Source organism: Amphiura filiformis, chromosome 8, assembly GCF_039555335.1.
Source record: "Amphiura filiformis chromosome 8, Afil_fr2py, whole genome shotgun sequence".
Classification (NCBI taxonomy): domain Eukaryota; kingdom Metazoa; phylum Echinodermata; class Ophiuroidea; order Amphilepidida; family Amphiuridae; genus Amphiura; species Amphiura filiformis.
In genome coordinates, this window is record NC_092635.1 from 41,537,923 (window position 1) to 41,556,446 (window position 18,524).

The following is an 18,524-nucleotide window of genomic DNA, read 5'->3' on the forward strand; positions in this document are numbered from 1 at the left end:
GGAGTCTGAATCGGACTTTAGGCATGGATTTGGTGGCCTTAATTTCAGGCATTATCCAGTACCTAGTGATCGTCATGTCCTATGTTCACTGGCCTTGATAATGAGTGCCCTTGAAATTGTAAATTTTAAGGCCTGGTTACACTACGCATTCCCTGAAGTAACAAACACGACAATGTCATTTGGTTTCTTAATATTTTCAAACATACTTCACATCAAAGCACATTTTTTTTTTTCCCATGGATTATTGAACGATTGCTAAGTTGAGCACAGTTGAGCTCAAGCAAAACATACCACAAGGTTACCACTATATGTGCACATACCGTCATATGACGAGTTCCTTGCAGGTGCACTTTGAAGTTTTCCTCACCAGTCGTCTTTGCATTGCAGAGCTGAAAAATCAAAAATGAGAAAAAAATTGAATGTTCATCACATCTCGCCATTTTTGGCCTTGTTTTCTTGCTTCATTACATTTATATTTTTGGCAAATATCAGCAAACAGACACAAAAATACCAAATAGAAAAACTGAATTGGAAGATGATGAAGCAAGGAGGACTAACTATTTAACCCATTCCACAATTGAATCAAGAGCTGTGAGGACTAATGAAGAGGGTATTACTGTACAAGCTAGCTCACCTGTCATTTTAGACGGGCAGTGTTTGCTCCAGGGACAGGCAAAATTAATGCCTGTGATATATGCTAACTTCTAAAAATAATGATTGAATACATTTTATATACCTCGTCTAAAGATACCCGCCATCTGATTGGTTAAAAGCGCAGCATAGTTTTGACTATGCCCGCAAAAGCAACTTTTCCCCAGGCATAATGTGCTTTGTTCCCAGCGTAAAATGATATTACGCACATGTTAATGTTTTCGCGCGCTTGGGCCTATAATTTTAACCATGCCCCTCATAGCAGTCAATATTTGTATAATATGAGTATGAGGCTAGTTAGCGAACAACATGTTGACGCTTCATATCTTCTCATGATGTGATTCACTCGACCAATAAGAACCCCTCCACTTTTTTGCACTATGCACATACGAAAGTGGCAAAAAAAGTACCAAACTTCTCTGATAACTTGCGTAGGCTAGTCCATACCTGCGTACTTGGCCACACCTATTTTGGGACAGATTCTCTCAACAAAGGGGTGGTTTCATAAGAGTGATTTACGATTACGAACTTACGATATTAAGGATTTTGGCACACACATCTAGTTTTTCCTAATTTTTGGCCCTACATTTCAATAGGTCATAAAGGAGGAAAGATCAAAATGTGAAAAGATATCATCATAGGTCCAACTGAAATTTATGAACAATGTATGAGAACTCACAATAATAAATTATCCTTACCTCACAGTAAAACTGAAACTTCCTTTTTCCTCCCCCGCCGCCACCTTTTGGACTTTCCTGTTTACCACCGCCTCCGCAGATCCTGGCACTGGAGGTTCTTCATCTTCATTAGGTCCCCCTCCTCCTCCCCCTCCTCCACTTTGATTCCTGCCTCCACGTCTGTTATTCCGTCCACCTCTACCACCCCCTCTTCCACCACCTCTTCTACCGCCACCATCACCTTGGGCTTGGAATAATGGGGCATCCATCATGCCTTGGTTGACACCTCCAAATACAGGTGGATCAGATCCTAATTTAAAAATAAAATAAAATTTCAAATAATATAAGAAATTTCATGATTAGTTGTAGAGCTCTCCAATCCAGTCAACCATTTTGTTGCCAAGATATTTCTTGGTGTTCCTGAAAGATAAAATTCCCGTCAAATATGGCCGAAATCGGAAAGAATGTGATTCGCTCACAAATTTATTTGCCAAAATTTTTGTACAGCTGCTTTTTCTGTCCATGGAAGTTTTGCCTTATTGATGCACGAACAAGTCTTTTTACAGGTAAAACTGGGAGGTTTTTCCTGCTCAATGAATTTATGTCAGCATCATTTTTTTAACCCCACGGTTAGAAAACCCATGATTGGTTACTTACATGATATGATCATCCGAGTTGCAACCAAACAAAATAGCGCTTCAGCCCTACTGACTATTCTTACAATCTATAATTGGCTCATATACATGTAGGGTCCACAACTTATAAGTTCCCCCTAAATACTTTTCAAAATAAACTGAAAAATATTTGACAAAATGAGAATGTGTAAAAGTGTTTTGGTAGCCTTATTTGTTTTACACATATGGACCAAATTATAGCGTCACACGTCATTGCGTTTAGTCACAATGGTTCATTATGTTAAAAGAAAGACCGTTTTAAACAGTGTTAAAATTTGCATCCGAGTCCATAGGAGTCAGCTCTCAAACAATACAGTAGGCCAGGTCTATTCATGTGTTTGTTATAGAAAACCTGGCTGCTATGGACTCAGGTGCAACTTTTAAACCTGCCTCTTTTCATTAACCATTGTGACTGAACGCAATGACGTGTGACACTATAAATTGGTCCACATGTGTAAAACAAATAGGGCTATGCATACCTTTTTACACTTTTACATTTCATAAAATATTTTTGGACTTAGGGGGGAACTTATAAGTTCTTAAAAAGTATTAGGGGGGAACTTATAAGTTGTGGACCCTATATGATACAAGTAGACTTCTTTGCAACCAATCAAAATAGTTGTTAGAGACCGGTAATTCCTTACCTTGATTTTGCATGGCTGAGGAGCATGTGTGAGGCACAGAAATGAAGTTGTTGCCGATGAGACACCTGAAAGAATTGGAAAATATGTAATAAAAGTTTTAATCGTCTTAAAATTTGAATTTTCATTTGAAATTTTACAGGGGTCCTGGTAATACACCTATCAGCTGTAAGCAAGGGCTTGGGCAGCCAGCTGTGTAGGGAGTGTTTTTAAAAGACACCCAAATTTGTAAATACACACCCAATTTTGCCCACATCAGCGGCGGCAGAATGATTTTGAAAGTGGGGGGCCAGTCAGGGTGATGTAAAAATTGAAATAATGGGCGCGAATAATGGGCGCGAAGCGGCCATTGCGTCGCGCTTGTGCGACGCATGGGGTGTCTGGGAAGTGAGAAACTTTTTCAAAATGAAGGCCCAATTGAAAACATTTGATGGGCTATTGTGGTACTATTATTGTGTACATAATTTAAGTTTGAAAAAGCCGAAAATTTGTGAAAAAATTGGTGAAATGAAGCTATTAAGGGCTGGGGTATGAACGTTTGGAAAGTATTTATTGTGGGACATTAGAGCACATCAAACATATCGAATTGCATTCTGAATACGAAGAATGTCATTCTGATATCAAATAATTTTGATTTTTGAAATTAGCAATTTAATACACATTTTATGGCAAATCATTAAAATTTATATTTTGATATTTAACAGTACTTGAAGTAACCTTTTAAATCTGATGATTTATACTTAAAGTGTATGTAGGTGGGATGAAAAGCCGACGATCAATTGAAAATTTTGACCTTTCAGTATTGAAGATATGGATTTTTTTCTCAAAACACCAAAAAAATTAGGTTTTTTGGGAAAAAATCCATATCTTCAATATGAAAGGTCAAAATTTTCAATTGACCGTCGGCTTTTCCTCCCTGCTACATACACTTTAAGAATATGTCATTAGATTTATATAATTTACTTCGAGGACTGTTATATATCAAAAATTTGAAAAATATCAAATTTTTATTATTTGTCGTAAAATTTGTATTATATTGTGATTTTCAAAAAATGAAAATTATTTGATATCAGAAAGACATGCTTCGTATTCAGAATGCAATTCGATAGATCTGAGGTGCTCTCATGTCCCACAAAAAATACTGTCGAAACGCAATAAACGCTCATTTTAGATCCCTTAAAGCCATTCGTGGACAAGTTCTCACTATTATTAACTGCATAAATTATTACTGTAAACATTAAGTGTCAGGTATCCAAGTGAGAAACTTTTGCAAACTGAAGGCCCAATTGAAGCCATTTGGTGGACCATTCTGGCACTATTATTGTGTACAATTTTAGTTTGAAAAATCCGAAAATGGGTTAAATGAAGGCCAAAAATGAAGCCATTCATGAATAAGTTCTCACTATTATTGTATGAATTTTTGCTTTTAGTGTTGGGTGTCCAAAACAGAAGCGAAAAGGGGAATTTGTTTATCCATAGGCCTACACACTGTGATGGGCCACTGCCCCCCGGTTCCGCCGCCTAGTGCATAGTGTTTATTTTATTTTCTAACCAATAATAATTCATCAGGATGACTTTTTGTAACCCTTGTTTATCATCATGATAGAAATTGAAGACATTTTATGAAACACATTTCTTATTTTGTGTGAAGAATGTCATTAGAATGCATTCATAACGACGGCCCTTACAAGGGGGCGCAACACTAAATCAGCGTCCCATTATAGGATAATGTGTGAATTCGGCCTACTTCAAGCGCCATTCCTGGTGTCCCCTGCAATACTTGGCAAAATTGTGCAGATAACACGCTTGGTGCAACATGTGCAGGTGCTTGTAACATGATGCTATACATCTAAACGGAGTACATGTATATTCCAGGCCTAAAACTTCACTGGGATTATGAGAAAAATATGAGCTTTCTTCTGATGAAAAATTGGGATGAGGTGTCGATCAGGTCACCCATCTTTAAGTGATCATGACATGTACACTAACATTCTTGAAGCTGTCCATGCTAAAGAGGCACTCACAAATTGTAGTTAAGTAAGATCTGCACAAAATACGCCACTCACTTGTAAACTTACATTCTGTTCCAAGATTTTCTTCAGCACAAGAGACATTTCAGTCACAAGCACATGTGGTACCCATTTAAACTGAACCTTGTTCAAATATTTATATTTTAAATTTGATAATAGACTGGCAGGACATCTAAGACCCCATATGGTTTTGAAATTATAGCGGAGCTAGGGTTTGCGATTCTACATAAATGGGCAGTTCTGGGTAATGAACTAGTCCAGTAGGATAAGGGGTTGCAAAATGCCAATCAAAATTGTACGGCAACTTTTGGAAAAATGTAATCCCTCCCCCTTTTTTGGGTACCCACCTTAATGACATGCGACCAGTTACTTGAGAAAGAATTATCCGGGCTTTAGTGTTTAATAGCGCTGTAGCGCATATATTTCAAAAGTTATTGCAGTATAATCTATCCATTTGCAGCCTCTATAAACACGCGCATTAAGAGGGCGCACCACCAAATCACTCCACGATTTATGTAACAGTGAAATTCGGTTAAAATAGTCCACCGCTTATTTGAGCTTGTTTCGGCTTTATTTTCTAAACGTATAGTCAATTTTTGCCAGTTTTCAGCTCATTTGCTTCCGACAAGTATATGCATGAAGAATTCGGAGAAAAAGTCCCAATTTTTTATTTCAGAGTTGAAGTTCTGGCGCGAATTTGAACAACGTCCGGTTTCCAAAATTGAGTGATTTTTTAGGGTTAAATTTGCACAATTTTTCTTTGCTGCAAAATAACAGAAAAAGTCGGTGGTTAGCAATATATTCCGTTAAAAGAATAATATTCTACACATGATCAGCTTTAATCTGATACCAAGCTTTATAGTTGAAATAATCGTAATTCAAGTGCCAAAGCGAGATCCAAATGTAGGCCTTTTACCGTGTATTTCAATGGGCGCGTTTAATGGTGGTGCGCTCCCTTAAAAGCTCTCTCTACATTGTCTGTTGATTGATTACCACCATCCCCATTTTTTTTAATCTGGGTTTTTCACTGTAGTATAAAGTTCAATTGTTATTATATTTTTTAGTTATTATTATATTATTATTAAAAAAATATTATTATATTGGTTATTTATTGCCATGATTTGTAATATCATCAATATTACTATTATTGCTACTACTACTATTATTAATATCATTATTGAATTGCATAAATTTGCACATTGTATTATTGATTGGTGATCGATTGGCAAAATAAAATATGAATGAATGAATGAATAAAATATACAGTAATTTGTATTCGTCGCAGCTTTAACAAAGTTCCCCAGGAGTGACTGTTCTATTTGATGGTGATGACTTACTTCACTCCATAATCATCAGATGATGTTGATGCCAAAGATGATGTTGGGAGCAAGGATGATTCAGTTGTATTGATGGTGGACTGACTGTGATTATCTTGGCTTGTTTGATGGTTATCGCTACTGTGATGGTTGTTGTTTGCAGCTAGTTTTATGTTGGCCTTCCTCCTCTTCAAGTATTCTTTGCGCTTTTCTTTGTCGTGTCTACCCATAGAGTAGGCACCTGTCCAATTTGGGACATGGATTATTTCTGAAACAAGATGCATACCATACATGTACATTGGTCTTAAAATTCTAAAAATACAGGGTTGATATCAGCAAGTACAAGTAAGCATGCACCTACCTTGGAAGTAACAATTTGATTTTTAAATAAAACTTGCAACTGAGAAGTTGAAGCCTTTTTGTGCACACAAGTGACACGTGTATTATGCTTGCTCATTAACATAAAATGCGCTCTCGAAAAAGGGCAGTTTGGAAAAGAAGGTTGGGGAGATGGTGCAGTATTCCATTTTTGTTCTCTTATTAAACTTTTGCAGCGCTAGTCAGTCAACGCAATCATTGCGTGATGCTGCCATGCTCGAGCATACTGCTACATGGCTGGTTAACATTTTTTTCCTTCTTGCTTGTCAACAATTTGACTAGTATTGTCGACTGTCGGGAAAATGTGCTGCCCATGTCGACAACATTGTCGACAAAGGCCTTGTCGATGACAGCCCTAAAGAGGTTGTCAGCCTTTCGCCATTCACTCGGTCGGACTTCCTGGAACATTGTCCCCTTTGCACAAGCGCGCGCATATATAGCAACCAGCTCGAGAAAGGGCAACTGCACATGCGCACACTGGTTTTACAAGGCTATTTCGCCTTTGTGACATCAGCCCGACCAAGAGAATCTTCTGGGTACAAACGATCTGCATGTTCATGCATCGGACGCTACGCACAGGGCGCAGCTTGCCACGCAGCTGTTATCATGCATCGATGCTGTGATTTTTCTGTTCACGCATGGAGATCGAACGACCGTCGCAGCATGTAGCCACAAGATGGCGGCATATGACGTCATGCTGACGGCCTCTATTATTATGCTACATTTGTGCAACTCGGACTCACCAAAATCTATACTATACTCATGATACTCCGGACACCCACATGCCCAACTGAACTCTGTGCGGACACTGGAGTGTTTAGTTCTAGCGCTACCCTAGACTGCGGAACTCAGTCCTCAATGATTGTCAGTCATTTATCTTTTGGTCGTTATATGACTATCATTTGAGGACTGAGTTGTTAATAATATATTTTCCGAGGAGCAATTTCAGACAATAGCTGGGGATTAGTGGGGCAGAGGTTATCTATTGAATCCTTTCATGACCACTGGCACTGAAGCATGCCAAGTCAAGTCTGCCAAGGACACTCGGCACAAATTGAAAGACCACATCAACTCTCGACAAAAGAATGCATGCATCAGTCCCAACCCCAAAATTGGAGAATTCTCCCTAATAGTGCGAATTCGCCAAATAGTGAGAAATGGTATTGCCCATCCATCTCTACACCAACTGTCAGTGCTTTGCTACAATTGGTAGTGATAGGTTGACTTCCGGTACAAGCGCTGTGGAAGAGATGGTACATGGATGACGGCAAAGACGTCATCTTTAGTTGTCAATTTCTGTGACCACTGGTCAAAATTCATTAACATCCACTTGTACATTGCACTAAAGCTACATTATTAAGTACAATTAAGCTAAATAATATCCAAACATTGCTCGTTTAAGTTGATTTGAGTCATTGATCGCGATTTTTGTGGTAAAAATCAGGCAAATATCGGGCCAAAATTTTGAAGACACAGAATCTCGTATGTCGAATTTTCCGACTCGCATGCTTCTCAAACTTATAATAAAAATGGAAATAACTTACATTTTTACTGATAATCAAATAAAACTATATAGAATAGCTAATTAAATAAATTTTAAGCTATTTTTCACTGCAAATGAGTACATTTTTCAGGCATTTTTTGTTATTTTTTTCATAACTTGAAAATGCATCGGTAATTTTTTTTCTCCATCGGTAGTCTTGGGCGTTTTGATCCGCTCTTTACGATGCCAATGTTGCCAAAGTGCGATCACCTATCGTTAGCTGCGAGCGTGTGTTTGAAATAAAACAATTTGCACTATAGTGAGAATTTCTCACAATGGTGAAAAGGTGAATTCTCACTATTTGCAGAATTTGTACTATATATGGGAGAATTCGCCAATTTTGGGGTTGGGACTCTTACTGTGCATGTCAAAGCCTAGGTCATCATTAATAGGTATGCTAGGTGAATTCAAATTTGCCATCAAACTGCATCATTTTATACGGTCATGTGTCATATGGTGGGGCGCATTTGCGTTACAAGCACTGATTTTGATCATTTGTCCTCCTTTTCACTTAAATTGATACATGTCTAAAACTATACATCTCACACCAACAAAACTATAGGCCTACATTTTTGGAAAGCTTATGTTCCAAGGAATGCAACTATGCAAAATTGATGTTGGTATACAGGGTGTGTAAGAAAATATATAGGGTGATATCATGAAAAAAATTAATTTTACTAGTAAATTCATAATTTATTGCATTTGCTACTGATATGGAATACCTCAAATGTAATCTCATTTTGTGGCAGGCAACACTATGAGCTTAAATAAAATGTATACTTTTGCTATGTTATGATTGATCAAAGTGGTGATACAGGGTGTAAAAATATACGTAACTTCACGCACCAAATGTTGATTACATTTTTGAAAATATTTTCTTTAGAGTGTATCCAACATTTATTTTAACTGCATATTTTGATTCCTGGGGTAAGAAGCTTTCCAAAAATGTATACTTTTCCTATCTATAATTCTCAAGATACAACAATTGAAAGCCAAAAACGCACGTTGTGACTGAAAATCTTGGCATTTGTGTGTAAGTGAATAGGAAAAAATTGAGGTTCTTGTGACTTGCGGTTCTCAGTGAATACTTGTAAACACGATTAGATAAAATTAATAGCTGAATATGAATAATGAATGATCAAGCTTTCATTTGAGGTATGATTCGCATGTATAGCACACAATTTGGCAATGATAATAATTTAAAATTAAAAAAGATGTCATGTCTCCCATAGAGAATGCACATACTCCACTACCGCTTATCCACTACCGCTTATCCACCAGCAGGGTTCCCGTTAAGGGTTTTAAAATGTGCGTCATGTGTGACGCAAGTTTGCTGACAAGATTGAAAAACTTGCGTCCAGACAGATTTTTAAAGCGCCCATCTGAAATTCACGATCAATCATACCGGAAACGCAACGGCAACCCCTCGTTGCTAACACACGTACCCCGGGTCTACCTCATCAAATGTTGATTGTTAAAATAAAATTTTCGCCGTGATATTCCACCTCCAGTCGCAATGATAATTTTTCTCATTTCTGCATCAGTTTTTGTCCGAAACATGGTCAGAAACAGCTGCAAAAACATGCGCAAAGTCTGTCAATCTTTAGCAAATTTTCGTACTTTTACTTCGGGTTTTACTTTTACTTGATCCACGTGTTGTTGATGATGCTATAAAAGCTAAAACACGCGCTGCCACAAATAATACAAAAAAAGGTTATCATTTGGATTTTGTCTTTGAAATTGCTTTTATTCATCATAACAATAATACTAATAAAGGAAACGTAGATAATTTATGAAAAAATAAACTTAAAATATTAAAAACTGAATACTGTCAGGTTGTGATAAATAACTAAATAAACATTAACTGCACGTCGTCAGTTCAGCATGCTTTGTAAACAAACAATTGCATCAATTGGGACTTTCCCCATCAAACAGCGATCGCGACGGAAAGCATGCAAAAAGTGCACAATTTCCTGACGTTGCATAAATTTACAAATATTGCAGAATTTACTTCAATTCTTAGCAGGTTGGTCAAAATTTTGGGGCTTTTATTATCGTAAAAATAAAACAATTTCTTATTTTTATCATCAATTAATGATTAAATTTGAAGTTTTGTCTGCGTCCACATGGACGCAAAATACTTGATTAGCCATGTGAACTTGCGTCCAAATTTGTAAAATACGCGTCTGGACGCAATGACGCACACTAACGGGAAGCCTGTCCACCAGGTTTATCTTCGTTAACATTTTGGTATTTTTCAGTAATTAAACAAATTGGCATTCCAAATTGAGACACATTTTTGAAAATTAGAATAATCAGGCTGTATAATGAGCCAAAACTTGATGCAATTGGACCAAGAATAGTTCTGTGACAACAAGTTAAATCAGAAAGAGGAGAGAAAAATGTAATGCCACCGGGTATTTTAGGGTCCCACCATAAGACACATGACCATATATCAAATTAAAGCCCTTGAGCAGTGTTCGATTTACCACCTGCATACCTGCACCAGTGCATGTAACATTCCCTCTGTGCATGCAGCTTTTCACTACCTGCCTGCACGCGTGCATGTACGATTTTAGCGCTAGCGACATGACAAGGCAATATACAATAAGTAAACAAGCAGTCAGTCCGATTTGGAAAAACCCAATCTATTTTTAGCGCAACATCCTGACTTCATTAGAAGGGCTGGCGCAAATCGCGCAATTGACAATTCCCGATACCCCTATCACGTGAGAACTGTCACTTTTTTTCATTGACTTCCCTAGTCTTCTACACAGCCAGTTTGCATCGGTCTGATACTTGTCGATCCTAACGAACATTCGAGATAGCCACATACAGTCTGGTCCGAGACTATGACTTCCCTTAGAGGGGCTAGCGTAATGTGACGTCGTCATCCACCAATTCCCGATACCCTCGCACATGTAGAAGCTGTCATTTTCATTTCATTGAAAAAAAAGAATCGGAATTTAAAACGTGGGAAATATTTGTTTTAATTGTTTACGTACAGAAAATAATCATAATAATGTCCAGCAAAAAAGGAAATAGCTCAAAAAACACTTGCATCATTCTGGAAATCGTGCACCTCGTCGGCGACTAGTTCTAGAACAGATGAAGCCACAGCATCCAGTGTTTTGGCTAAGAAATCGGCGAAAGTGATCGGCATAAAATGACAATGACAGTGGAGCCGGAATATTATTACAAGCTTAACTGACAATGATCGTGATTCAATGTGATTTTATGTTTGCTTTAATTTTGGTGCATGCACACTTTTTGCTGTGCATGTAGAAATTTTGGGCTACATGCACCAGTGCAGGTAGGAAAAAAATTGTAAATCGGACACTGCCCTTGAGTAAACAAAGCCAAAACTGAAAACCTTTTTTTTCATAGCACTTTCCGTAGCAAAGTTACATCTTGTCAAAGATTGACTTTCATCAAACAATGTCAAAAAGATTCAGATAGCAAAATTCCCCAAAACGGCATTTCGGGGTGTTTCTAGATCTTTTGTCTCATTATGATAGCAGCTTTTTTTAATGGAACTGCTATCAAAATCCCTCTAAAATTCCATGAGCGAGTGACTTATCACCATAAAAAATCATATATTTGGGTCAAGTGAAGTATAGAAAACATTTATGTAGGTTTCCTTCTTCGGCCAGTTGTTTTTAATTTCTATGTAAAAATGCATTGACATTTTCGGCGAATTTGGCTGACTAGCATATAGCAAATATGTGTTTGCCTGGCATCATACGACACCAACAGTCATGACCAATTTGGTGTTTGTTAACTTATGCTCCTCGAAATTAGTACCTTACGGTCTATGTATACAGTGTATGTCTGGCGCTACCCCTGAACATGCTGAATTCAGGTCTAAAAAATCAAGATCGCACATTTTTACAGTACCACATGCATGACATGCACTTCATTATTTGAATGCATGATTGTCTTTTTCATGTTTTTGAAATATATAAGCTTACAACCAGCTGCAACCTGGCCCTAGCCTAGTCATGCTAGGTTAGTTCAACTTCATTCAAAATAGTGAAATCATGGAAACTGGAAAGCTTACCTATGCTGTCCTTGATCACAATAAAAGTAGGGGTTACTTCAAATGTAACAAAAGTGTCATTTAAACATCTAAATGTAAGGATTTGTGATGAGTTTTGTGTCGACAAGATCGCGAACACTCACGGCTCCACGGCTGTCGAATTCGTAAATTGGCATAAGGTAAATTATAACGGGCACTACAAGATCAGCTATAAATAAAATGTAATGTTTTGATATCAAAATAAACATCAATATCAAATAGATTTGAAATATATTTAAAAATATGAATTTAGAATTAATATTTTGTTTATTACATTTTCCAAAAAAACAAAAATATTCGTTATTATTTCAAATCATATTATTATTTTATTGAACTTTGTTAAGCACTTTTGCATCAACCGCATGATTGTTACTTTAATAGCTCATTGAGTTTTAAAAATGAGTTTAAAAAAAAATGTTATGGTACCTTTTCCCTGTATTTGTTTACAAATTTAATTGTATATAATTTTGAATAATGTTTTCTGATTGATCATTCGATTTGAAAATGAAATTTAAAATAGGCAAAAAGTAGATTGTTCAAATAACAAATTGTCTTCTTGTGACACCACGGGCCTCGTTGGCGCAGTCGGCAGCGCGTCAGTCTCATAATCTGAAGGTCGTGAGTTCGAGCCTCACACGGGGCACCAAATTTTTCTTGTTTTTTTTTTTTTTTTTTTTTTCTATTATCAGAAATTTTCAGGAAAATATGTATACCAATTTTTTTTTTCTCATCCTTATGTCAGTTATGATTTTTTTTCAATGATAATTCAAGAAAATGAATGGAAAAAGTAAAGGTGAGAAAAGAAAAGAACTTTAGACCAAGGGGGGGCGTGATGCAAGATTAAGGGACCGTTCACAAACACTTGTAAGGGGGCTGATGCAAAAAAATTTTATCGCAAAATTTCAGCCCCCCCTTTTTTTGACATGAAAATTATCGGTCAACCCCATAGAAAAGCATATAAACTCAATTTTCCCAGAAAAATTTGTGGTCATTTTTTCAGACCCCCCTTAGGAGTTAGGAGGGTCAAAAAATTCAGGACCCCCCTTTTTTCTTGCATCAGGCCCCCCCTTACAAGTGTTTGTGAACGGTCCCTAAGGAAACAAGGATGAAAAGTTTGGAAAGGCTAGAGAGAGAGAGAGTCAAGAGGCAAGCTGCAAGATTTTGTAAAAGAAAGTACCGGGTAGTGGAGGCCTATTAATTGAACCATACTCACTATTTTTACAATGGTAAAATACTAAGCTAAACCATGACATTGTCAGGCAACCCAACAACTAGACTGCGCTGCATTCCTTTTTTTTTTTTTTTTTTTTTTTTGATAAACAATTCATACGTTTCCATGCATGAAACCATTTAAAATCTATGACGAAACACATCACATATCCAGTGACTGCGGGGGGGGGGCACTCCCTATCTGAAATGGCAGGAGGGATGTGCCTCGGCCATGTTAAAAGTAGGGGGCATTCAGGTCAAATGTAGGAAATATGGGGTCATTCAGTACACAACCTAAAAAAATGGGGTCATTCGGTATGAAACTTTGAAAAAAGGATGGTGCATTGGGGTAACAAATTGTAAAATGGGAGTCATTGGCAAAAGAGTATCATTAATAAACAGCGTTCGAAATTTTGGTTGTCCGTTCGCCCGGGACAACTAAAAAAGTCGCCGGACAACCAAAAATACTGATTCGGTTGTCCGCCGAACAACCATAAATCTGTAGCCAAAACTCACATTTGTACGAGTATCTTTTAGCCGATGGTAATATTTAAAATGTGAAACTATTTTTGAATAAAATAAACGTGAATTTAAACGTGGTTCCACAACCCATGAGCTGCGAAACTCAATCGCAGCCATATCTGTTTACTTTATCGAGCCCCTCGATATCGGAAAAAAAAGTTTATGCATCGGGGGAAGTTCAGTCCTTTGCATTCGATTACAAGTCTGGATTACAAGTTACAACCATAAAAATGTGCACCACTGTTACTGAATAAGCTTAATATAAAATGCATTGTATTATCATCTTGAAATTTTCAGAAGAAATCATGACCAATGTAGTAAAAAACACCCATAATTTGTAGCCAGTATTTTATAAATACCCAACCTTGGACATGTGCATCGGTAAATGTAAACAGCTGGTTTGGGCATTTTGACACATGGTCGGTCGAGGGCTAGCATGGTTCCCGAATCTGTCAAGCTCTTGCAATAGTAAAATCATGTCTAAAGAAAAACTGGCTGTCAGCAAAAACCCAGGCAAAAAATCTGACCTCTGACCGTTGCTAAGTGATTGATGATATTATTATAAGACACGAGGCAATTATAATGTGCATAAAAAATATTCATACATACGCGCTATATAACGGCGCGCGTGATTGGTCGAGAGCTGGGCATAAACAACGTTTATGCCCGGTGGCCCGGATGTGCGATCACGGGGTAGGAAAAACGAAGGAAATTCGTGGTTTTTAATGATGTTAATTGTTATTTTTTGTTATTATTTTGATGAAATAAGAATCACAAAATGTTCTGGTATGTATGGCGCCTCGGGCATAAACAACCGTTTAGTCATGAAAATATATGAATGAACCCCTAATTCAGATCAGATCAGTTTCAAAACACCCATTGTCTCTTTGGGGGATTTCCCTATGAGCTCATGAATAATTAATGAGGTATATTTCAATGGAGAATTTTGCGTACATATTAAAATCTTGACTTCTTGAAAACAATCATGAATTCTGACGGACTTTAAGCATTAAATACGGCACAAACATGGATTTATTGATGATAAATAATTGATGAACGTAGGCCTACAACTTGTATTTTCTTGGATATATTTGATATTTTATTAGCAACAAGGTGAGTTGGGGAAAGTGTGTGATGTGTGAATTATTTGGCGGCAGTGTATGTTTTTAAACTTGCAACTTTAAGCTTAAAAAGTTCATTAAAATTTCGGACAACCAAAAATATTTTCGGACAACCAAAAATGTTTTTGAGGTTGTCCGGCGGACAACCTCAAAAAATTGCTTAATTCGAACACTGTTAATAAAATACAAGTGCCAAACTGCGAAAAAACAACTTGGCCACCTTGGAAATTTGAGAAATCTCATTATTTCTGGAGGAGAACACAAATAGGCCTACCACCTAAATTTGGGAATTAAAAAGGGGGGTCATTGGGTAGCAGGAAATAGAAAAAAGGGGGTCATTGATGAGCATATGGAAAAGTTTTCCTATGAAAGTCTCTTTAAATAAATTATACTCGACTCCAGTGTGTGCACGCTGTGTGTGCAGAGGCGTTCGAGGTCAATGCACAATGCATACATTACCACACAACACACTAAGCAGGGCTGTATGGAAGAGGGTATGGTTTTTCCTACGGTACGACGGCATTTTGTAACCAATCAGATTTCTTTTTAGAGAGTAGAATCTGGCAAAGTATTTCTAGGAAATACTCAGGTATCTAAGTTACTCAATACCCCCGTAACGGACGTTGTAATGGACGCGTCCGTTAGTGCAAAAAAGGCCAAACGGCCGTAGGGAAATGGCCTAACGGACGCGGTAATGACCGTGGCGCTATAACGTGTTAGTCTTTTTTTGCAGTCGTTTACAGTTTAGTTATTATTTCATACTAACATTTTTATATTGACTTGGGCCGAAACGAAATTTGACAAGATTGTGTCTGTTTAGTTGAGATACGTCATTTTCTACTTTGCTAGTAACAGAAAAACGATTAGTGGTGACAACTGCACAGAAAAGACAGGCGTATAAAAAAAATTATATATCATGATGCACGGTGTTACCCTTTGATGAATTTGCCTATAGTTTAGCTATAATTATTATTATCCCGGCCGCAGGCACGTTGATGGATAACGGGGAATATTTCACCCATTCAATCAGTCTTTAGTATTGCTTGGTTTTTTTTCCTTATAGTCGTGCACATTCTTGTTTAGTTTTCTTTCATTCACGTAGGACTACATGTATGCAAAGTTAACGATTACCGTATTATAGGCCTTACCATAATTTTGCCTATTTCATTATTTCATTCATCCATTCTATCAGTCTTACTATTCATTCTTTGCTTTGTTTTTTTCTCGTGCACATTTTTGTTTTTCTTTCATCCATATAAACCAGTGAGCTACATGCATAGATAATAATTATTATAATCATGATAATAATTATGTATAGGCCTAGTAGACATAGCCTTCCAAATCTATTTCATACACCTTGATTTAAGATCGGGTTTTGATTTTCTACATTTTCTCTGTTCTTGGACCTTAAACGGGTCAATATAATAGTCATCTTAACCCTATACTACTTGTTTCATATAGGCATTTTTCATTCGTGCCTATTGTTTCTCTCATTATTATCTTCTAGTTTCTGGTGATATCACATTTGTGCCTCATATAAACATGATAAATTAAATTATTAAAAACACTTCTAGTTTTTTCTGAGTTCGTTATTGTGCATATACACGAGCACACATCCATATCTAGGTATATTAACCCAGATTTGGAAGCATAGAAAATAGGTCGGCTTTATGTCGTTTACATGTTCAGATATAGGCTAGGCCTATACATAATTGGCACTTGTCAAAAATATTTATTACGTGTTTTTTTTCATTCGTGCTTTTTGTGTGCTGGTATCACATTTGTGCCTCCCCAAACATGATAAATTAAATTATTGAAAACACTTTTCTGTTAACGAGCACACATACAGGTCTTCCATCTTGGTATATCAAACACCAAGATTTGGAAGCGTAGAAAGTGGCTCGGCTTTATGTCGTTTGCATGTTCAGCTCAGGCTAGCCATATCATGATATGCCTATTACTAGCTTAGGCCTATGACACTAAAATACTTATTATGATTGACATAAAATACTTAGCCCTATGTTTCTTTCGTGCCTTTTGTGTCTCTCATTATTTTCCTCTATAGTTTCTGCTCAATGATTTGCGCCCGGTAAATTAAATTTAAAATTATTGAAAACACGTTTCTGTTAACGAGCACACATTATACAGGTCTTCCATATCTTGGTATATCAAACACCCAGATTTGGGAGCATGTGGGTCGGCGTTAAGTCGTTTGCATGTTCAGGCCAATATAGGCTTATACACTAAAATATTAGTATAATTATAACTGACATAAAATATAGGCATATGTTTCTTTCGTGCCTGTTACTATTATTATTATTGCATCATGGTTTTCATCCATTTTCACGTGTATATATAGGCCTAATCACATCTTCCATCAAGTCATAGGCCTACAATTACGTTTAAATATGAGAAGTATGTAGAATTCAGTAAGAGTACCAACAGAAATGCTAGCAATAGTGGTCGCCCCAGAACAGCTAGAAGCCCAGCTGAATTTCATTTCAAAGCATTTTTACCGTTTGTTTTGTACTTATGGATGCAAAAACTGTTCTTAGTTTTACCCATGATGATATCTCAGGGATGTGAGAAATTACGTTATTTATAAGATATTTTGAAAGAAATATCATGACTTCATTTAAAGAAATATCATGTTTTTATTTAGTTAATGTTAATTATAAGAAGAAAAATCTACTTATGATTATTTTGTGTCAGCTCTTGATGTTTAATGCACAATTAGCATTTTTACGCGGTGCAAACTTGATATGGCAAAAGTGGCCCAACACGTTTTCTGGACGGTTTAGTTTATCGGACATAGCTTTTGAACCAATGCCGGTAGAGAGACCAACTAAACGTCTTATTTTAGCTGAGATATTACTAATTATATTGCATATAACATTTGTGGCATAACTCTTTTAGTTTTTTCCTGAAAAGTCGAAATTCAATTGTATAAATTTTATTGTTATACCCTGTATTCGAAGAATTGAGCGCAGAAATGGAAAATGTTACTTTTGCGCGCGTGTTTTGTTTTCTTTCTCCTGTAGTTCTATAATCGTTCTCATTGACCTTGGGTTGTTTATTTGTTCTCTCTACATCCACTCCCGCACACACACCCCAAACGCACCCCCCACCCCACCCCCATACACAACACACACCTTCACGAACACACCACCTCGAAGAATCGAGCGCGGAAATGGAAAATGTTACTTTTGCGCGCATAAATCCGAATTTGAGTTTTCTTTCTCGGTATTTGACGGTGGTGTACGTTTGTTAGAAATCAGTAAAGAAATATGAAGTGCACTGTGCAGGAAGGTATAGTCATACACATGATAGATGAAAGAAAGAAACATAACAATAATAAGAATAACAATTGAATTCCAGAAACAACTGACTATATCATATCTTTATTTCATTCAAAACTGAAAGTTGTAAAGTTTCTACATGTGCAACCAAAAGACCCAAGTTATAGATTCAAAAGAATGTTTCAATCATTGAAAGTCGACTTGTTCAACCTTTGTGGTCTTATCAATCTTTTTCAAATCCGAAATTCGGCTTTTTCAACTTTTCAAATTTGCCAAATATTAAAGGTAGGCTTTTTCAACTTTTTTCAATGTTCTATATTAAGTTGATATAGTGCCGCCGCGCCGCAAAACGCTATCTTCAGTAGATAACGAAAAAACAAAACAA

General features: G+C 36.8%; 1 protein-coding gene and 1 non-coding gene across 3 annotated transcripts in view; one reads left to right on the top strand and one right to left on the bottom strand.

The window, feature by feature from the left end:
* The window catches only part of LOC140159049 (uncharacterized), a 28,173-nt gene extending 16,076 nt beyond the window's left edge, over nucleotides 1-12,097 (bottom strand). For both annotated transcript variants that reach the window (XR_011859846.1, XM_072182376.1), the window contains exons 1-5: nucleotides 11,971-12,097; nucleotides 6,011-6,257; nucleotides 2,647-2,711; nucleotides 1,350-1,638; nucleotides 321-389 (exon numbers count right to left, since the gene is read on the bottom strand). Coding sequence is in view for 1 of the 2 variants with exons in the window: in XM_072182376.1 (XP_072038477.1) it covers nucleotides 323-389; nucleotides 1,350-1,638; nucleotides 2,647-2,711; nucleotides 6,011-6,219 (630 nt within the window). In the remaining variant the exon portion in view is untranslated. The remainder of the gene's footprint in view (nucleotides 1-320; nucleotides 390-1,349; nucleotides 1,639-2,646; nucleotides 2,712-6,010; nucleotides 6,258-11,970) is intronic.
* Nucleotides 12,098-12,558: 461 nt separating this feature from the next.
* Nucleotides 12,559-12,631, top strand: Trnam-cau (transfer RNA methionine (anticodon CAU)). Its single transcript has one exon. It is a non-coding gene; the product is annotated as a tRNA-Met (tRNA).
* The last annotated feature ends 5,893 nt before the right edge of the window (nucleotides 12,632-18,524 follow it).